This window comes from Hyaena hyaena, unplaced genomic scaffold (assembly GCF_003009895.1).
Source record: "Hyaena hyaena isolate Hyena2069 unplaced genomic scaffold, ASM300989v1 scaffold_37, whole genome shotgun sequence".
NCBI lineage: Eukaryota > Metazoa > Chordata > Mammalia > Carnivora > Hyaenidae > Hyaena > Hyaena hyaena.
This window is the reverse complement of record NW_024080669.1, coordinates 541,216-563,366: the sequence shown is the minus strand read 5'-3', so window position 1 is coordinate 563,366 and position 22,151 is coordinate 541,216. Positions and strand designations below refer to the sequence as shown.

The 22,151-nt window shown below is 36.8% G+C and overlaps 1 protein-coding gene across 5 annotated transcripts in view; it reads left to right on the top strand.

The window, feature by feature from the left end:
- ARHGEF12 (Rho guanine nucleotide exchange factor 12) overlaps positions 1 to 22,151 on the top strand; it is a 147,222-nt gene that overhangs the window by 70,175 nt on the left and 54,896 nt on the right. For 4 of the 5 annotated variants that reach the window (XM_039229299.1, XM_039229297.1, XM_039229296.1 and 1 more), the window contains 7 exons: positions 6,874 to 6,972; positions 7,603 to 7,652; positions 11,233 to 11,290; positions 14,445 to 14,623; positions 15,860 to 15,937; positions 16,130 to 16,249; positions 17,799 to 17,939. In XM_039229299.1, coding sequence (XP_039085230.1) covers positions 7,614 to 7,652; positions 11,233 to 11,290; positions 14,445 to 14,623; positions 15,860 to 15,937; positions 16,130 to 16,249; positions 17,799 to 17,939 — 615 coding nt within the window. In that variant the 5' untranslated portion in view covers positions 6,874 to 6,972; positions 7,603 to 7,613. The remainder of the gene's footprint in view (positions 1 to 6,873; positions 6,973 to 7,602; positions 7,653 to 11,232; positions 11,291 to 14,444; positions 14,624 to 15,859; positions 15,938 to 16,129; positions 16,250 to 17,798; positions 17,940 to 22,151) is intronic. The other variant, XM_039229298.1, reaches the window with a different exon arrangement.

The following is a 22,151-nucleotide window of genomic DNA, read 5'->3' as shown; positions in this document are numbered from 1 at the left end:
TTTTTTTTTTTTTTTTTTTTTTTTTTTTTTTTTTTTTTTTTTTTTTTTTTTTTTTTTTTTTTACCCCGGCGATGTCTTATAGTGAAATCTGAGAGAACTTTCTCCCCTTTTTCAGAGAGCCTTTTCATGACTTCTTCCCCTTCCCATTCCAAAGCACTACAAAGGCTTGATTTTTTTCACTTTTCAAAATACCATCCTTGGTAATCATCTTTAAGGAAGAAATAGTCATTTTTATTGGTTTCAAATACCCCACTGTTACAAGAAGAAAAATAAATGTCTTTTGTTATAAAGAGACAATAAAATTTAGAAAACGATAATATTTATATAAGTTTTAAAGAACATTCTTACTTCACTGATGGTATGAAGCATGTTATCTATTAGTTTCCAGGTGAAATGTCATAATCCTTTAAAAACAGAAAAGCAAGAAAAATTTATTTGTAAATAGAGGAGTTATTTTAGGGTAGGTGGGGAATCAAATTACTTTAGTTAGAATTTAGGCAAGGCAGAAGATTAGTGTCCTTATAAAATTATTTCTCTACTTTGCATGTTTTTCAGGACTATGGTTTTACTTTTTCCTAAAAGGTGATTGAATGTGATTTAAAATTTCCCATATGTAAAATAACATTCAGATTTACTTAGTGAATATACATTGAGTACCTATTGTATGCCAGGAACTACGATAAGGGATGGAGATACAAAGACAGTAAGATCCATACATGCTTTCTAGGAGTTCACAGCCTAGCACAAAAGAACAATCTTAATATATTTTGGTAAGTACAGTAATAGAGACATGCGCTTGTTTACGAGTGCTCTGTAGGCCCTTAACAAGGACATAGCTGTGAAAACAATCTTCATATAGCACTAAGAACTATGAGAATGAGGAAGTATTACCATGACCAAGTTTCAGGGGAGGTTGAGCCTCATCATTATTGTACTGTTGAGCCCTCTCTGCCTGTCCTCACACAAAGTGCTTGGATGCAGCTCCAAAGTGATTTGTGACTGTATAGAAACTTCTGTTCAGAGGCCAACATGTCATATGTAATTATTAGACAATATGTGATTCAGCAAAACAAACCCACAAGCCAACCATGAACTATACGTGTTTGTAAAACCAGAAAAAGTAAAAATATGGACAGTGTTTCTTGGTCGATTTTTAATTAATGAAATTTGAAAATGGCTATTTTGGAGTTATGACTTCGCTTTCATCTTTCCCTTCTTTTATAACATAAAGGGCCTGTTATCTGTACCATACTCAGATTCTTCATTAGACATTGTCATTGTTTCTCTATTTGTTTCTCTTTTGCCCTTTCCTGCCAAGATTTTAAGTTCTTTGAGAACAAAGACTTTTAATAGTTTTGTATTCTTTACAACACCTATAGATTGTGTTATTAAATAACTAGTAGACAGATGTTCAATGCAAATTTGCTAAAATGAGAAAGTGGTTTTGGTTTTAGTTTGTCAACAAAGACATTTCAGTGATGTAATAATTTAATCTTTAGTGATTTCAGTGTTAAGGGTGTTAAGGGTACAATTTAGGTTAAAATAGCTTCTGGTCTACAACAAGTAGAACATTTTTCCTAATGGGGGCACCTGGGCTCAGTTGGTTAAGCTCCTGACTTTGGCTCCGGTCATGATCTTGCAGTTTGTGAGTTCAAGCTCCATGTTAGGCTCTGTACTCTCAATCGACTGAGCCACCCAGGCACCCCAGAGCTCTGTACTGACAGCTCAGAGCCTGGAGCCTGCTTCGGATTCTGTGTCTCCCTCTCTCTGTGTCCCTCCTCCATTAGCACTCTTTCTCCCAAAAATAAATAAGTAAACATTTTTAAAAAAGGACATTTCTCCCAAGAAAAAAGAAAAGCATTTTATTTGATTTTCAGTTGGAAGAAACATAATAGATCTAAGCATTTGAAAGACCGGATTTCTAAATTACGAATGGAACAACAGCTTAGGTTTTAGTTAATTGTGACCGCCAATCCAGGTTTTTGCAGATGCCCTAGATTTATAGGACAAAACAGCATCATTAATTTGAATTCTTTGGATTCTGAATTGGCTGTCTATGTAAGGTATGTGTTCTTTTTGTATTGTTCTACTAGTTCTTATATGTTAAAGTTACATCAGATTCTCAGATTAGCAGATAGAATAATAATAAATGGACAATATGGTAGGGCTGGGGAGAGGAGAAAGGTGAAGAGGATGTGTACATAGCTCTTTCTCGATTTCCTCTTTTCCTTTGTTCCTCATCTCCTTTTGATGTAGAATTAAGAGGGAAAAGTGATCAGACTGGACAGTTTTAAATTGTAGAAAATGGGTAATCCCACTATATTGTTCAAATTCTAGCAATCTGTTAGGATTCTAGACACGTTTGCTAAAATTGACTGTGGTGGAATTTTTTCTCGCTCATTAATGACTTCCTTTTCTGAGCCTCCATCCATCTCTAGACGCCTCAACTTCTCTAATTTTTATTAATTTATGAACAAATAAAAAAATTTCCTTCTGTGTCTGAACATTTGCCAGTTCCTAAGATAAGACTGTAAACAAGATAGAGCCCCTACACTCTGGATGCATATAATCTACTGAGAAGATAAAAACAAATAGGAATCAGTTGTGAGTGATAATGATACTGTGGGCAGAACAAGAGGGTGCAGTCTGTAAGGGGTACCCAGCCCAGTCTGGGTGTTTAGGAAAAGCTTACAAGAGAAGGTGATTTGTTTCTAGAGAAGGCCTTCTTGCTGTCTCCCGTATTCTAAAGGTGCCTTCCTGTAAGAAGAAGCCCTACTCTGTAATATTTCCTTTCTTTATTCCTTCCCCATCCCACACTAACTTGCTTGTTTTGTTAAAACAAAACAAAATGAAATTTGGACAAAGACATACATGATAATTGATCCTAGAGTGTTTGCATTAATGACAGGAGTGTAACAGAAAAGGGTTTTTTTTTTTTTAAGTTTTTTTCAGGTTTTTTTTTTTTTTTTTTTTTTTGAGAGAAAGAGAGAGTTGGGGGTGGTGCAGAGAGAGAGGGATAGAGATAGAATCCCAAGCAGGCTCTTCAGTGTCAGCACAGAGCCCAACACGGGGCTTGAACTCATGGACCATGAGATCATGACCTTAGCTGAAACCAAGAGTTGGACGTTTAATTGATTGAGCCACCCAGGCGCCCCTAACATAAAAGTGTTTATTAATTGATTTTTTAAATTGATGGCATGGATATATGAGTAATATATTTCTGAGCATGAAAATCTACGGGCAACCTACCCCCAATCACAATGAAATAATACTTAATATTTATGAGCCCTTGTTTGTATTGGCCAGGCATTAAGCTAAGTGCTTAATATAATATTATATTCAAGTGAAATACACAAATGTAACAAACTCTTAATGCCCACTGTTCCTCTCCCTCGGTTTTCACAAGCATCCTATTCTCTATAGGGATCAGAAAAAGTTTGTTTAAAAAGGCTTAGCACAGCAAACTCATTTTTACATTAGAAACATTTAATTCACTGATTTTCATCTCTTGAGAGGTGGGATAGGAGAACTGGGGAACATAGATGAGAAAAATGAGAAAAATCTATATTCAGTGTTGCACTTGTCTTGATTTTTATTTTATGTTTTATTAAAAAATTTTCTTTAATGTTTTATTTCTGAGAAAGAGAGAGAGAGACAGCATGAGCGGGGGAGGGTCAGAGAGAGAGGGAGACACAGAATCCAAAACAGGCTATAGGCTCTGAGCTGGCTGTCAGCACAGAGCCCGATACAGGGCTCGAACCCACGAAACATGAGATCATGACCTGAGCTGAAGTCGGATGCTCAATCGACTGAGCTACCCAGGCACTCCTTGATTTTTATTTTAAAGTCACGATATCTTACTTTGAAATTTCAGGGGCACCTGGGTGGTTCAGTCAGTTAAGCATCTGACTTCAGCTCAGGTCATGATCTCATGGTTTGTGAGTTCGAGCCCTCTGTTGGGCTCTGGGCTGACAGCTCAGAGCCTGCTTGGAATTCTCTCTCTTTGCCCCTTCCCTACTTATGCTCAGTCTCTTGATCAAAGATAAAAATAAACATTAAAAAATTTTAAAAAACAAATCAAAAAAGAATTTTCAAATAATTGTAAAGGAGATAGATTATCAAATGTTTATGTTTCTAAAACTAGGCACGGATTTTAAAAGATTCTGATAAGTCATTGCCCTTATTCTACTCTGATTCTTATATTGATTGTATTATGTACTAGAAATTTACAAAAATGCTTCTTCCTTGATTTTATAGTTTTTCTCAATTACTTGAAAGATGCAACATTAAGTCAAACATTGAATTCTGCTAGCTTATCTTTCCTCTCTCCCCGTTAAAACGTACTGTTTTGTGAGACTGGTGAATTTGCTAATTCAAATACTGTTTGGTGTTTGGTAGACTCTAGAATTGAGGGTTAACAAATTGTGATGTTGAAAATCAACTTACTTAAGGTACAATTTATGTAAGATAAGCTGTAGTCCTTTTAAGCGTACAGTTGGATGAGTTTTGACAATATACTTGTGTAACCATTACCTTAATTAAGATACAGGGCCCTCACTCCAGAAAGTTCCTGGGTGTCTCTTCATGGTCATTCTTACCCTTTCTCCCCACTCTGCCCCTAGACCACCACTAACCTGCTTTTGTTACTATTCTTCAGTTTTGCCTGTTTTCCATTGGAATCATAAAGTGTGTACTCTCTTTTGTATCTGCTTTCTTCTTCTTAGCATGGTGTTTTTATGATTCATACCTGTTTGTATGCATGTTATTCCTCTTTTCTCCTTGATAAGTAGTATTTTTTATAATGGCAGTATGTTTTTCCATTCATGTGTTGATGGATATTAGAGTTGTTTCTAGTTTTTGGCTCTTATGAACAAAACTGCTATGAATATTTGTGTACCAGTCTTTATGTGGTCATGAGTTTTCATTTCTCTTGGGAGTGAAATTGCTGAGTCATATGTAAATGTATACTCACCTTTATAAGAAATTTCTAAACTGTTTTCCAAAGTGTTTGTACCATTTTATACTCCCACCAGCAATGCATGAGCATTCCAGTTGCTCCACATCCTTGGCAACATTTGGTATTACCAGTCTTTTTATTTTTAACCATTTTTAGTTACTGTATAGTAGTATCTCATTGTAGTCTTAATTTGCATTTTCCTTATGACTGCGGATGTTGAGCACCTTTGCATATGCTTATTGGCCATTGGGATATCTTTCTTTCTGATGTGTTTATTCAAATCTTTTATTCTTTTTCTTTCTTTTATATATAATTTTATTTTTAAGTAATCTCCACACCCAACATGGGGCTTGAACTCACAACCTGAGTTCAGGAGTCACATGCTCCACCGACTGAGCCAGCCAGGTGCCTCAAAATCGTTTGTTGTTTTTTAAATAGGTCCCCTATTATTCAGTTGTTTAAATATAATATAGATCCAAGTCCTTCATCATATATTTGTATTGTGAATATTTTCTCCCACTCTGTGGCTTGCCTTTTTATTTTATCATTATTTGGAAGAGGCAGATATTTAAATTTTGAGTCCAATTCACAGGTTTTTTTTTTTTTTTTCTTTTATGGTTGACACATTTGCATCCTAAAAGATCTCTGCCTACCCTAGGTCTTGATGATTTTCTCATGTGTTTTCTTACGAAAAGTTGAAACCTTTGTGTTTAGGTCCATGATTCACTTCAAGTTAATTTCTCATGTAGGGTTATGAATGAGGTTCATAGTTTGTGTTCTCTGTGCTGTGATACACTTATGCCAGGCTTTCATTTGTAGTGGGCTCACATACTTGTGATACCGCATGGACAGCAAGAAATACATGTATTCATTAATATGCAATCTTTAACATACCCTTTGTTTTGTGCATCAGACTTATTTAAAATTCATGATTTTTGTATAAAAATCCTGATTCTGAAGACATTTTTGTTTTCTAATCATCACTATGCTTGCATTATTTTACATGTTTTATATATTGATTTTTGGTGAAACATTTAGATTCTGCAAAGGTGAAAGTATTAAATCTCTGGCTGACACAGAGTTCAAGATCTTTGGAGCTTGATCTGTGATGAGACAGCCCTGGGTGCTAATCAGGTTCTGTGGTGGGACGTCTCTGTTCCTCTGGTTGTGGCCTTCTTTCTCTCACCTTGCCTGGACTGCTTATGTTTGCTGTTTAGCTAGAAGGAAAACAATTCTCCTGTAGGACCCAGGTGAGTGTGTGTGAAAGAAATGAAGGAACTGGCTGAGCTCACAGGTTCTTTCTTGATCTTTTCTGCTTTTTTCTCCTTTCTGTTTAGTTTTTTCTGTGAGCCAGGGTCTGTCTTCTCTTTGAACTTGTTCGTTCTCCCTTTTGGGAGAAGAGCTGCCAGTGCTCTTCTTTATATAGTCAGTTTCCTTTATACAGTCAGTTTTCTTCTGAGTGTGAGATTGGATTTCTCTAGCGTTTACCAGGGGAAGCTTCTAGTCTTATGTCCCAAAATGTTTGCTTTTCTTGGGTTTAAATACTAGTTAGAGCACCAAACACACTGCAATGGGGAGGGTTTCGTGTTATAGATAAATAGCAGAGATGTGAATGGGCTTTCCTTCTATCTCTTCTCTAATCATTCATCTTTTCCACTTTGCCATAGCTGTTTTTAATCTTGGAGCAATTCTACTCTACCTCTCCAGCGAGAAACCAATATATGTGACTATTTGTAATGTTCTTGTGTTTGTTGTGTTTAAGGGGTTAGTACTCTGATATTTGATAAGGGTTCATATGCCATCTTGTGTTTCTCCAGATAGAATATAGTTCATTACAGTTCATTATTAATGTATAATAATGTCTTTTTCTCTCCATTTTCTCTTCCTTCTCTCTTTACTCTGTGGTTCTTGTGCAGGTCTTGTTCAGCGTTGTGTGATCATCCAGAAGGATGACAATGGATTTGGGCTGACGGTCAGTGGAGACAATCCAGTCTTCGTACAGTCTGTCAAAGAAGGCAAGGCATTTTTTTTTTAAAAGTCTTGTCACTTGGGAACAGAGTAAGAACAGGAAAGCTAAATGTCTCTTGCCCAGAATAAAATAACCTCATACATTGCAGGTCATGTGGCCTGTTGTGCTAGATCAGTCTTCAATGTCATAGTTACAGGTACAAATCTACTCTAGTTGATTTTCTTTGTACTTACTGGAAAGAAAACGGTCTTAGAAATTCATATAGTTTTAGAAATGATATGGCTCCTGTTCATATTTATACATTATCACTTTCAGAAGTTAATGGACTTTAATTTCTTTGTGGCACCAGAGATATTTTGATAAACCAGATTAAAGAAATGATTATTTACTCAAAAACATCCACTTTTCCCAGAATGACAATAATAATAAGTTCTATTACTATATTTCAAATACTTTATTTGGGTACTATAATTTGAGCTAAGTATTTTTTTATCCTCATTTATTAGGTGATATTGAGGCTTAGAGTAAAAAACATAAAATTGACTGATTTTATGGTCACACAGTTATTGAGTGGCAGAGCACATGCTTTTTAACCATTTGGTTTTGCTGCCTTTTTCAAGAAGACTATTAGAACATGCAAAAGAATTACATTTTGAGTAATTAATTTCTCTTACAGATGGAGCAGCCATGCGGGCTGGAGTACAGACAGGTGATCGAATCATCAAGGTAAGGAAAAGATGGAATTTATGGTAGATTAAAAAATAGCATATATTAACCATATTTTAGATTGGATATTTCAATTAGATTTTTCACTTGGATTTTTACAAAAAGCAGTGCATTATATATATATGATGTATTTATAAAAACATTTATTTTAAAATTAATATTACTCTGTACTGAAGGGCATAATAAGAGACTTGAATAAATGGGAGTCATGCATGTTCTGAGATAGGAAATTAACTCACTGTTACAAAGATCATTTCTCTCCAAACTAATCTGTTAACAAGAAATTCTCATCAAAATATACTAATATGATTGAGGAGATGTATCATTACTTGTCAAACTGATGATTCTTCCAAATGAATTTTACAGAGGGATAAGAATAGCTAAAAAAACATGAAATGAGATGGTAGGGATTAATTCAAAGCAAGTGGCTCTAGTCTAGATATAGACCTGTCAGTCCAGAAATAGGCCTTGAATTCTGACAGGTACGAAAAGAGTGGATTGGTTAGTAATTACTCTTTTTTTAAAGTTTATTTATTTATTTTGAGAGAGAGAGAGAGGCGCAACCACAAATTAGGGAGGGGCAGAGAGAGAGAGAGAGACTTCCAAGCAGGCTCTGCACTATCAGCACAGAGCCTGACACTCTGCCGCAATCAAGAGTCAGACGCTTAACCAGTGGAGCCACCCAGGCGCCCCAGTTAGTAATTACTCTTGAGACAGTTGAGTAATTTGAATACTTAAAATCAAATTACTGTACAGGAAAACACACCATGAATGTATTTACAACTATCTGGAAAAAAAAATATTTTAAACTTAGTATAGAGTAGGATATCCTTGCTGGTAAAGAGCATTTTTAAGTTCCTAAGAAAAGAATAAATAAATAGTTTAATAGAAAAATAGGCAAAGAATTTTATCACTTCCTCAAAGTAATTGAAATAAATAGTATAGAGAATATGTCTCACCTCACTGGTAACAAAGAAGTAGAAATTAAAATGGTGAGTGAGGGGCGCCTGGGTGGCTCAGTCTGTTGAGCATCTGACTTTGGCTCAGGTCATATCTCACGGTTTGTGAGTTCAAGCCCCACATCAGGCTCTGCACTGACAGTGTGGAGCCTACTTTGGATCCTCTGTCTCTTCTCTGTCTGTACCTCTCAGCTCATGTACATGCTCTCTCTCAAAACTAAACAAACATTTAAAATAAATAAAATAAAATGGAGGGCGCCTGGGTGGCCCAGTCAGTTAAGTGTCTGACTTTGGCTCAGCTCACGGTTCGTGGGTTCGAGCCCCGCATCGGGCTTTGTGCTGAGAGGTAGCTCAGAGCATGGAGCCTGCCTCAGATTCTGTATCTCCCTGTCTCTCTGACCCTTCCCTGCTCATGCTGTTGCTCTCTCTCTCAGAAATAAGTAAAAACATTTAAAAAATTTAAAAACAGGGGCGCCTGGGTGGCTTAGTTGGTTAAGCGTCCGACTTTCGCTTAGGTCATGATCTCACAGTTTGTGGGTTCGAGCCCCGCGTCGGGCTCTGTGCTGATTGCCAGCTCAGAGTCTGGAGCCTGTTTCAGTCTGAGACTCCCTCTCTCTCTGACCCTCCCCCGCCCATGCTGTCTCTCTCTCTCCTCTAGAAATAAATAAAACATTAAAAAAAAAAAAGAATGAAAAGTTTTTCTCGTAGGATATTTTTAAATGGAATATTTTCAACACATTTAAATATCTGATTGATAAAGCTTAATTTAAATANGGCTCTGTGCTGACTGCCAGCTCAGAGCCTGGAGCCTGTTTCAGTCTGTGACTCCCTCTCTCTCTGACCCTCCCCTGCTCACTCTTTCTCTCTCCTGGAAATAAAAAAAAAAAAATTTAAAAACAAACAAATAAAATGGTAGGTGCAAATATATATTTTTTTATTTTATTTTTTTTACAAATAGTTTATTGTCAAATTAGTTTCCACATAGGTGCAAATATATTTGGTTGTGAGGAATTTTAAAGTTTATTGATAATACTCATTTGGCGTAGTTTGGGCGTTGTAAAATGGCTGCTCTCATAAGCTTGTGACTATAAATTGGATAGAATCTTTTTGGATGGAAATTTGTGAATTTGTATAAAAAATTATATACTTTTTAAAAAGTACATAACCTTTGACCAGCAACTTTGCTTTTAGGAACTTAAACCTAAGTAAGTTTACAAATGTGAAGTGGTATATGTACAGGGAAATTCATTTCAGCTTTATCGTATTGAAAATTTATAAACAGGGGCGCCTGCGTGACTCAGTCGGTTAAGTGTCCAACTTCAGCTCTGGTCATGATCTCATAGTTCGTGGGTTCGAGCCCCGCGTCGGGCTCTGTGCTGACGGCTCAGAGCCTGGAGCCTCCTTCGGATTCTGTGTCTCCCTCTCTTTCTGACCCTCCCCTGCTCACGTTGTCTCTCTCTCTCTCTCTCTCTTTCTCTCTCTCTCTTTCAGAAATTTTTTAAAAAAGGGGGTGGGCACCTGGGTAGCTCATTCAGTTAAGCATCCGACTTTGGCTCAGGTCATGATCTCACGGTTCGTGGGTTCGAGCCCCGCATCAGGCTCTGTGCTGACAGCTAGCTCAGAGCCTACAACCTGTTTCAGATTCTGTCTCCCTTTCTCTGACCATCCCCTGCTCATGCTGTCTGTCTGTCTGTCTCTCAGAAATAAAAAATAAATAAATAATAAAAATTTTTAAAAAGAAATTAAAACATTAAAAAAAATTTGTAAAAAGTCCAAATGTGCATAAGTGGAGGGCTAGAGAAAGAAATTACATTTCATTTACAGCTGTTAAAAAGAATGGATTAGGTCTGTGTGTACCTATATTGAAAATATCCATAGAAGAATAAAAAAGTATTTTCAGAAAAGAAGGCAGATAAAATGTGTATGTGTCTGTGTATCTGGTGTGTGTTTGCTAAAAATAGTGTCTCAAAGATTAAATTTCTTGGTTAATAGTGATCATCACTGATGGGCATGGTTAGTATTTTACTGCTGTTTTTTCCACTGATCTATTTGAACTTGTAAAAATTAGCATCATAATGCATCAACAAAAATAATGTTAGATCCATGTTTGATATTTGTATCTTAACTTGGTTGAGGCTTTGGATAACATTTCCTACAGTTAGCCTATCTGAAAATGAATTTTCATTGTAAAGATTTGGAAAACTAAAAGTAAATTGAGTATTATGGAAATATTCCTTTTTTTTATTTTTTAAAAAAATTAGTATGGTTTTGACAAATCGGTAAATTTGTAATTAAAAGCAAAGAAGTCTTTTTTGTTTGCAAGAGCCCTTTCACTATGAAGGACTTGTAAAGCCTGTTGCATGGTATGTTTTGTCATTTTTTATGGTAAATTGTAATGTCCTTTAAATCAAGGTCTTATCTTGCATTCAACTTCATTTGATTGCTGAGTATACATTATGGAATAGCAATAAAAGTGAATATTGCACCAAATACATACATATTTCAATATAGTTCTGTGCTATGTCATATTATGATTGGTTGTACTGTGTATACTAATTCCTGAAGTGGATTTATCCATTCTTGGTGAAATGTATCTGACATACGCTTTCCATTTCTTACAGGTGAATGGTACATTGGTGACTCATTCAAACCATTTGGAAGTGGTGAAGCTAATCAAATGTAGGTGATTGTTTTTCTTAGTTTTAATTGGTTTCTGAATTCCTTAAAGTAGGGGTCAGCAAACATTTTCTGTAATAGGCCAGATATTAAATATTTTAGGATTTGTAGGCTTTATAGTCTACTAGTCCACTTTGTCGTTGTAGCACAAAAACAGCCATACCTGGTATGGAAATGAGTGGGTGTGGCTGTGTTTCATTAAAACTTTAGTTTGTCAGAACAGTCTAGGCTGGATTTAGCCTCTTGCCTGGAGTTTGCTTTAATTCTGCGTTAAAGGAGAGTCTGAGGTAAAAATTCTTAGTATACTAGTAACTATCTTTGGTCCTTTGTATATGTGGTTGATTATAATATCCTTGTCATTCTTGGTAATACGGAAAGCATATATTTGAAAGAAATGCATGAGTCATCTGAGGGGGAAGAGATTAAGAATTCAGGTGGAATGACCCAGATGAACTGAAATGGAATTTGAAAATCATCTGGCACAATTATGTTTCCTCAGATAAGTAAATGATTAAATAAAATCCAGGGTAGTGATCTCTTGGAAATCTCCAGAGTTAAGAATTTAGAATCTTCTGCAGCAGACTATTTCAGAGTAAAGTAGACTACAAATGAAGTGCCTAGGTGGCTCAGTTGGTGAGGCATCTGACTTCAGCTCAGGTCACGATCTCACGGTTCGTGTCGGGCTCTGTGCTGACAGCTCAGAGCCTGGAGCCTGCTTCACATTCTGTGTCTCCCCCTCTCTCTGTCACTCCCCCACTCATACTCTTTCTCTCTCTCTCTCGAAAATAAACAAACATTAAAAAAAATTTTTTTTTAAGTAGACTACAAATGAGAGATAGCTGTTTACGGCCAAGCAGAAACACTACTGTTTTATTTAATCCTATTTTTTTTCATAGACTAGACATCTTTTGGATAAATTTAATAAATGGAATTCCTCCTTGGCCATCTTACTGTTTAAAGCAACCCTTGAATTCTTTTACATTTATCAGACTACGAGTGCTCTAAATGGTCACTGTGATCATAGTTGTTGTTTTTTTTTAATTTTTTTTAATGTTTTATGTATTTCTGAGAGAGAGAGACAGCATGAGCAGAAGGGAGTCAGAGAGAGAGGGAGACACAGAATCTGAAGCAGACTCCAAGCTCTGAGCTAGCTGTCAGCACAGAGCCCAACGCGGGGCTCGAACTCACAAACTATGAAATTATGACCTGAGCCGAAGTCGGATTCTTAACTGACTGAGCCACCCAGGCACCCCTGTGATCATAGTTCTTAACTTCAGTACGTTTTAAAAAGAAAGGGGACAATCAAAATTAGATCTGCATTCATGAATAAATTTGATTATTTATTTATATGATGGGAGTGTGATTTATGCATTTTTAGGTGCGATATACATATGGCTTATGGTAAATAAATAATATGCCTAATAACTAACTATTGCAGAGTATAAACAAATGATTTCTTTAGCTGTTTAGATTATATATTTTATTCATTCCAATGTAAATTTTACTTAAAAAAATTAAATCCTAGCACTATAGCAATAGATAATTTATCCAATAATGAGAACCTAGCTAAAATCTTAAAGCATAAAACACTCAGAATATCCACAGCAGATATAAATTTGCAATGCCTCAAACCAGCGTACTATACTCATACTGGAGGTTTCCTTGTCCTACTCTGTAATGCATTTTCTAGACATAATACAAATGATTTCAAATGAAGGCAGTTGAAACATAGCTGAGGAAGGGAAGGGAAGAAATTGGAAGCTAGCGGAGGCAAGCACATGGATAAATAAATAAGACACAATAGATGACTTTCTCACATAGAGAAATACAACCTAAAAACCTTAAGTATATGTACCTAAAATACCCCCAATAATAGCATTTGTGACCGATAAGCGTTAAAAAATGGTTTTTAGGGGGCGCCTGGATGGCTTAGTCAGTTAAGCGTACGACTTTCGCTTAGGTCATGATCTCACGGTTCGTGGGTTCGAGCCCCGCGTCGGGCTCTGTGCTGCCTGCCAGCTCAGAGCCTGGAGCCTATTTCGGAGTCTGTGATTCCCTCTCTCTCTGACCCTCCCCTGCTCACGCTGTCTGTCTCTCTCTCCTAGAAATAAAACATTTTTTAAAAAAATGGTTTTTAGGACCCCAGACACTGAAATAATTGACAGTGAGTTCCATGGATGGTTAAATAGGGAGAAAAGTGTGAATACATTTAAAAGTTCTATTGAAAAGTCTAAGGAAGATTTTGTTATTCAGAGGTCGGCTATCTGGAAAAGTCCTGTGTTTGGAAAGTCTCATTTTTTCTCGATGCTAGATAACTGAGCATGTGTGGTTGATCTTTCAGGTCAGTGTTGATTTTGCTTTCTGTACTTTCTTCCTCCTGGAATATGCCTAGTGAATTTCTGCCTTGTCCACATTTTAAAATAAAAACTCATTACTTGTTTATTGTGTTTTCTTCTCCAATTTTCGTGGATGTTTTTGGTCATACTCATTTTTTAAAGTTAATTGAAAAGTGCATCATGATATTCTAGAGAAATAGTTAAACCCTGCCTAATTAGTGGCATCTTAAAATAGGATTATTCTTTAATTTTACATCTGAGAAATTAATTGAACATAACCATTAGTAGATAGTTGCTACGAACACACTCTTCTCTAAATTAAAAACAATTCTTGGGACTATAAATTTTATTTCCTTTTATTTAATATCTGACCTTTTGAATGGTAATTTGTTATCCAAAAATGGCACTGTTCTTTTAGATTTTTAGAGGAGTAATAAAAGAGAAAGGACAGGTTGGATTCTTTTTTTCTGGACCAGTGGTTAGCAGATGATCAAACTTGCTCTTTTTTTTTTTATTTCTAGGAGAGAGAGAGAGAGAGACAGCATGAGCAGGGGAGAGTCAGAGAGAGAGGGAGACACAGACTCTGAAATAGGCTCCAGGCTCTGAGCTGGCAGTCAGCACAGAGCCTGATGCGGGGCTCGAACCCACGAACTGCGAGATCATGACCTAAGTGAAAGTCGGACGCTTAACCGCCTAAGCCACCCAGGCGCCCCTCACATAACTGGATCTTATAGAACTGTCAAAGATGAAGTAGTAAAATTGTGTAAAAAAGTTGACAGTGTTCTTTTTTCTTCCCTCCCCTTCCTCTACCTCTTCCAAAGCTGGTTCCTATGTAGCTCTCACTGTTCAGGGACGCCCACCTGGGTCGCCCCAGATTCCACTTGCCGATTCTGAAGTAGAGTCATCAGTCATTGGACATATGTCTCCCATCATGACATCCCCTCATTCACCTGGAGCATCTGGAAACATGGAGAGAATCACTAGTCCTGTGCTTATGGGGGTAAGAGGGGGAAAACTTCTTTATAAATGCTCAGTTTATATAATGATGCCTTTGCTTTGTATTAAGAGTTTTGAGGTGTTGAGCTGACAAATTCAAGTTCAAGATAGTAGAAAACAGCTTCCTAATATAAAAATTACATAATAATTTGAAATGATTATAGGGTATTAGGATAGCAGATTTAATTAACAACTATTTAACACCTGCCATATACAAAACAGGAAGCCATTCACAAAAATACAATTAAGAGACCCTATGTACAAGGTCCTTAGTTATCTTAGAATATATAGTTTAAGAGGACAGAGGGTTTTTTTGTTTTTTTGTTTTTTTTTATTGTCATGTCCTCAGTGCTTAAAATATTGCTTGGCATATTCTAGGTACTTAAACCTTTGTTGTTTGAGATAGAATCAAGAGTATATGAGTAAGTATAGTACAAAGGCAGAATGCAGACATTATGAAGGGGAAAATACTAAGTTTTGTGACAATTCAAAGAGAGGAAGCACATCCAGTTGTAATAAGGAAAGGCTTTATGGAAAGCTATTGTTTGAATTGGGCCTTGAAGAATGGATATCATTTTAGTGGTGGCTGTAGGGAGGAAAGTAGCCCAGGTAAAAGAAGTAGAATAAACAGAAATAAAGAGCCAAGAAAGCACCAAGTATTGGAGTGAAGTTGCCAGGATTCTCATTTGGCTGGTGCCTGTTAGGGATTGAAGCAGTGGGAGATGAGGCTTGAAAAAAGTTAAGACTGTTTCTTTGAAAAATCACAACTAACAGGCTCGTTTACAAGTAACTGGGTAGACAGTAAGAATCTATTAAAATTTGGGGAGGGTGGCAAGAGAGTGATGGGATTGTAAAAGGATTTTAGGAGGGCTAATTAGATAAAATATTACAGGATTGTGAAGCAAGGAGAGAAAAGTGAGAGAGCTGTCTTAATATTTCAGGCAGGAAGTGTAGGAGTCGTCTGTGGGGATTGATAGTACAGTTCCAAAGGATGGAGAGTGTAAGATCTCATTCTTGTACTTAAGGCAACTTCATTTCTCCAGCTAATAATCAGTATTCAGAGTTCTCTTGAACCTAGTTTGGTAGAAGTGAAATAAAAGGGCTGATATTTCTCTGTAACCTTTTAAGTGTCATGTCTAATAGCCTGTCTTCATAACTGCTCTTTATTTTAGCTTCATTTTCCCTGTATTGGCTCTTTTTTGTTTGGTTGTTGTTGTTGTTTTTTTTATCTTTTTTCTAGGAGGAAAACAATGTGGTTCATAACCAGAAAGTAGAGATTCTGAGAAAAATGTTACAGAAAGAACAGGAACGGCTGCAGGTACTAAATTAGGAGTGGGGCTGTTTACGGGCCAGTGACAATGTGAGTGGGCATAGTTGAGTTGATGTTTGTTATGATCACAGTCAAGCAGCTTCGTAATCAATGCCATCTGCTAATTTATTAAGAATGGACTTTTTCTCTATTTCCTTGACATAAGTAATTAATTCTCAAAATATGTTTATAACTTTTCAGTTATTGCAGGAAGATTACAACCGAACACCTGCCCACAGATTGCTAAAAGAGATCCAAGAGGCCAAGAAACACATTCCTCAGCTGCAAGAGCAGTTATCCAAAGCCACAGGCTCTGCTCAGGTAGCATCGCTGTTAAAAATGCTACCCAACTTTTTGCAGGAGATTTTTCTTCTGGGAATGTGTTCGAGAGTGTTGCAGTTGCCTTTTTTAAAAGTGATTTTTTTTCTAGCCTAGGCCAACAGGATGTCCTGTGTAGCATGTTACAGAAGTACTGATGAACTAAAAGAAATGTGGGCTTCTGATTCTCTGCTTGCTCACGATAGCATGTTTCTTTGTTCTGTAATAATTTTAAAAAGAATTGAGTGCTTTTGCTTTGATGTGACAAACTACTAAAATGTATTTAGATGCATATATTTACATTTTTGAGGCTCATTCTGCCATTTTGTAACAGAATGGCAGTTATGTGTTTAGGAATAGAAGATTTTATAAAATGACAGGAGACAAGCATTTTCTTGCTTAATTTTCACAACAAGCCTCTGAGATTAGATACTACTACTGTTCTCCCCCATTTCACATGTACACTTACAGAAATCAGAGAGATGAAATAATTTGTCTGAGGTCGTGTACCTCAAAAGCAACAGAACTGGATTTAAACCTAGTCTGATGAATTCAAAGCACTTTCATATTCTTTACAACTATATTTTTACTGGAGTTTTAAACTAGATTTAAACAGAATGTGTAACATAGGTGTAAGTTATGGAGAAGATGGTCTCATTAGAAAAATAGCTTAACCAGATTTATATTCTGTAATATTCAGGTTTGGAATATGAAAGGCTCCTTATAACTTATCTTAACGCAAAATGGACATACACCGTTTAAACCGAGTAAAAGCTCTTGATTTATTATGCTTGCTGAGCCTAAAAGTGAAAGGCACAGTTTCATAGAAAGCCACATCTTCTATGAGATCATTTAGCCTCATCTTGTTTTAAAGTCAAAAAATACATGTGGTTGAGAAAATTAGGGTCTACACTGGTGAAGTGACTTACACAAGGTCACGCAGCTGTAAGGTCTCCTGACTTCCTGGTTTGATGTACTTTTCATTACACAGTATTTTTTTTTTCATTACTTTCAGTCCCATTAGCTCTATGAAAGTTTGAGTATTGTGCGTCAGTAATGTTGACAGTTTTATGTTGTTGTAGTTGCTGAGCAAAGATGACATTCTTATTCTGTTCAAACAATAAAAATGTGGCTCCTGATCTAAAAGCCTGTAATAGTTATGTTATAGTATTGTGTCCCAGAATTGGCAATTAGTTGAAATTCTAAAGTGTTAGAAGGTAGTTAGCCAGAATCTATAGTGTAATAATCTTTAATAAGCAGGAAATATGAATTATACAATTTAACCAACTATTTTACCTTTTTGTCTTATTCAGAAATTTCATTTTTTTTCAACTTTTGCTAAATTAAGATCATGTCATTTTAGAACCACAGAATTGGTAGTTACTGATGCTTTCAATTTTTAGAGGTTTAAACTTTTTTGATCACATCAAACTGGCCAGCTTTTACCAGTTTCCATATAGATTGCAGTGTGAATCGGTTTCTTTATGCAGTCAGTAATGACTTGGTTTTATTGTGTTGGTGTGTGTGTGTGTGTGTGTTTAATCTGTTTTAGGATGGAGCTATAGTGACATCCTCCAAGTCTTTAGGTGACCCCCTGACAGCCAGTGAGCTAGAAGCAGACCCTGGTGACGGACTAGGGAGAATTGACTACGGCGGGGGAGATGCTTCTCGGCCCAGTAGTGACAGCGCAGATGTAAGTGTCCCACAGCTTCATCTTGTGTTCTTCCTTACAGCTCCTTTCCGTGTTTGGTTTTAAGTTACATGAGTAAGAGAGTGTTCTCTTAGTACTTTCTTTTTATCACCACCACCTCTAACCTCTGGTATGGATGAGCAGAAATCCTCACCACCATTGTGGATGAGCTTCTAATTCCAGAGTTCACTTTTTCCTTTAGACACACATTGCCACATGTTTCTTTTGAGGAGGTGGAATTTCCCAGCAGGCCTCTTGTTTGTGGGTTGAGAAGTTAATAATGCTAGTGTTTTTTTTACTGAACCAAGAAGCCAACTGTTGATATCTTTAAGAGCATGTTAATATTCCATTTGTGGTCAGAGTGACTCAGTCTTGAATCATGGGGCACTTTGCCATTACAAAGAGGAAAAGCCTTAGTCCTGTTAGATAGACTTGAGTTAATAGCCGTTGTTTAGTAATGCTTTCTCGATTAACCCCAGAACTGCTAGATAAACATGGATATTTGTTAAGAGGATCATAAAATATTTCAAGTTGAATGTGATGTAGCATCATAGTCATATGAATACTTAAAAGCTAAATTCACTGTTGCTTACTCGGCAATACTTTGTAAGAAGTATTGCAATGAAGGAATAATCATTAAATTAAAAGTAGACCACCCTCTTTAAAAGTGATGAGGAAAATAGGCTAAACCAGGGTTTTGGAAACTGTGGATCATGGAGTCAGTTTAGTAGATTGGGGCTAGCATTAAAACAGAAAGAATAGAATAGGATACAATGCTTTAAAAAATGTAGATGAGGTAAGTATTCTTGTGACTTTTGTTATATACACAGGTACGTGTGTGTGTGTGTGTGTTTGTATGTTGGTTGACAATATAAAAATTTTTAAAAAATTTTTTAACGATGATTTTTTGAGAGACATAAAGAGGCAGAGCATGAGCCGGGGAGGGACAGAGACAGGGAGACACAGAATCTGAAGCAGGCTCTAGGCTCTGAGCTGCCACCACAGAGCCCTGCGCAGGGCTTGAACCCACGAACTGCGAGATCATGACCCGAGCTAAAGTGAGCCACCCAGGCGTCCCAACAATGAAAACTTCTTATTGAAGTTTGTGTTAAAAAAAAAAAAAAATTGAAAGCCACCAGTTAAAATCATCATTCAGACCACCTTTTGAGGCTTATGCCCAATGACTCAGTACTTAATTCAGGGAAAATTTGAGGATTTTTGTTTTGTTTTGTTTTGTTTTGTTTTGGAAAAACAGTGCTAGCTGTCTTATGATTGGTAGATAGGCTAAAGGTTTTAATGAAAAATTTCAGTTTTGACTCAAGAAAAAAATATTTATTAGGCATACACACCATATACTGTAATGAGTGTTTTACATTCCTTATTTTAGTTAATTCTCAAAACAGCCTTATGAGGTAATACTATTGTTACCATAATTTTACAAAAGAAAAACTGTTACAGAAGTTAACAAAGGGAGTTAATTAATTTGCTAACTTATCCAGATAGTATGTGATCTGCCTGTATCTAGCTCTAAAGCACCATTATCTGAAATATAAACAAAGGCACTAAGGAGTAAAAATGCATAACTTTTTAGGAGAGCAGTGAAAATTTTACTGGTATTTGGGGCGATGGGTGGAGTGGCTAGAGTTTATCTTAGAAACAGAGGCTTAAGTTCAGGTGGTAGAAGGCTTCAAGTTCTAGCAGTACTGTTTTTTAGGGGGGTCCTGTTCACATTCTCCTTTTATTTTTTTTTTTAAATGTTTTATTTATTTCTAGGAGAGAGAGAGAGACAGCGTGAGCAGGGGAGGGTCAGAGAGAGAGGGAGTCACAGACTGAAACAGGCTCCAGGCTCTGAGCTGGCAGTCAGCACAGAGCCCGACGCGGGGCTCGAACCCACGAACGGCGAGATCATGACCCAAGCGAAAGTCGGACGCTTAACCGACTAAGCCACCCAGGCGCCCCTGGTGTCTCTTCTTATAAGGACACTAGTCTCATCATGAGGACCCCACTCTCTTGATCTTATTTCATTGTAATTACCTCCCAAAGACCCCGTCTCCAAATACCATTATTTAGGGGTTAGGGCTCAGCATATGAATTTTGGGGGACACACAAACAGCAGTCCGTAACAGAAGCAAACTGTCAGTACTTGAACTATCCTGGTTGTATACTCCAGAGTGTATTTTTTAAAATTCAGCCTTCTCAGATTTATAGATATATAAGTCCTTGGTTTGACTCTTAACTCTCACCAAGTTACTCTTTCTGCTTTCTTCTTCAGCCTTGCAAAGAGCAGTCTACAACATGAACCGTCTTTGTCCTTATAAGTCATTCACTTCTTAACCTCTTGAAATCTGACCTTTGAATATATATTCTCTGGAAGGTGAACCAGAAGATTTTACTTAAAAATCAATAAACTTTTTCTTTGTTCTCACCCATCTCTGAACAGTTTGGCAGTGCTGATGCCCTTTTTTTCATTTCCATGATACTGCATTAATCTGGTCCTTTTCTGTCTGCAACTGTTTTGACTTTTCTTTACTTGATTGCTTTTCCCTTCTTATAAATGTATGCATGGCCCACTTTTCTGTCCTTGATCTTTTCTCTTGTTTCCAGTCTTCTGTTTTTAACCATTTCCTGAATACTTTCAGTTGAACCATCCTTCATTTTTTTTAAATGTTTATTTATTTTAGAGAGAGACACACAGATTGCAGCAGGGGAGGGGCAGAGAGAGAGAGAGGGAAACACAGAATCTGAAGCAAGCTCCAGGTTCTCAGCTGTCAGCACAGAGCTCGATACAGGGCTCAAACCCATGGGTCGTGGGGTCATGACCTGAGCTGAAGTTGGATGCTTAACCAACTGAGCGACCCAGGCACCCCTAACCATCCTTCAAATTCAGAATGGCCAATGTGGAAGTCATCATTGTTCCCAGTAGCTAGAAATCAAACTTTCTTTTGATTTCCCTGATTCTTTTCATGGCACTGCCGTTCTTCCATGCACCTAGTCTCATTTTCTTGAGGTTACCTTTGACTTCTCTCTTTCCTCTGTCCTAGGTAGTCCACTATTTGCCAAGTCCCATTGATTCTACCCTACATTATTTTTCATCCCTCTCTTTGGTTCTGTCTCCACTGCTTTGTTCAGTTTTCCATCACAACGTAAGACTATTTTCATAGACTCATAACTTTCTTTCACATTGATTCCCTTCCTTTTCTCCATTCTATTCTTTCTGTTAGTATTACTAAAGTAAGAATTTGATCATTCACTCACTAGGAGAGTACAAGTAGCCTACTAAGATATGCTGTAATTTGTTTCCAGTTTACCATTCTTCCCTAATCTACCACTGTTAACTTCTACTACCCCTCAGCTAGAGATACCAGCCAGTCCTCCAGATATTTACTTTCCAAACATGGCTTGGTATTCTTTTTTTGCTCATGCTATCCCATTGTCTTAAATGGTTTACCTCCTTTAATTCTGCATCCTACGAAGTGTAATTCAAATACTGCCTCCAACATAGAGCTTTCTTAGGTCTACCCCGTTCCTCTGTTGTCTGACCTTCGACATACTGCTTCGTATCTAGTTGTTTGTGTTTATCTTTGTTTGTGCATCTCCCATAGCGCCTGACACAGTGGAGGCACACATCAGGTGAGTTGTGAATGAGTGATTATTGATATTGGAATAAAGTAAAAAGAATTGATAGAGTAAAATGTTAGCTCACCATGATTGGATCTTTCTTCAGAAAAGTTTCAAGGTAAAAGAAAACGTAATTTGGAAAAGAGATTCATTGCTGGTAATAGTCTAGAAGAATGAAATAAGCATACATGGAAGTTAAGGCTTCCTCTTGCTGGCAGCATTGTGCATTTAGAATCCAGAAGCTTCTTAATCAAAGGATTATCTGAGGTCTTACTCATAAAACATGTATGTCTGGCAGCAGTTTAAAAATGAGCTGTTTTTTATGAGGTTGCACATGATCTTTCTCCACACCCTTCCCTGAAGCTAATTCTTAAGAGGTGAGACTTAGAGAAGTTTGGTCATGTAATAAAATCAAAGGTGAAGAAAGACTAATGTGCTTTCCCTGGAATAAATGCAGTATGGAAGAGTTCGCATGTTGCCTTGCATATTTAACACTCTATTTTCAGTAATTTGCTGTTTGACACTATGGCACTATGGTTGTTGTGTGTCTTTTTTTTTTTTTTTTTTTTTTTTTTTTTTTTTTTTTTTTTTTTTTTT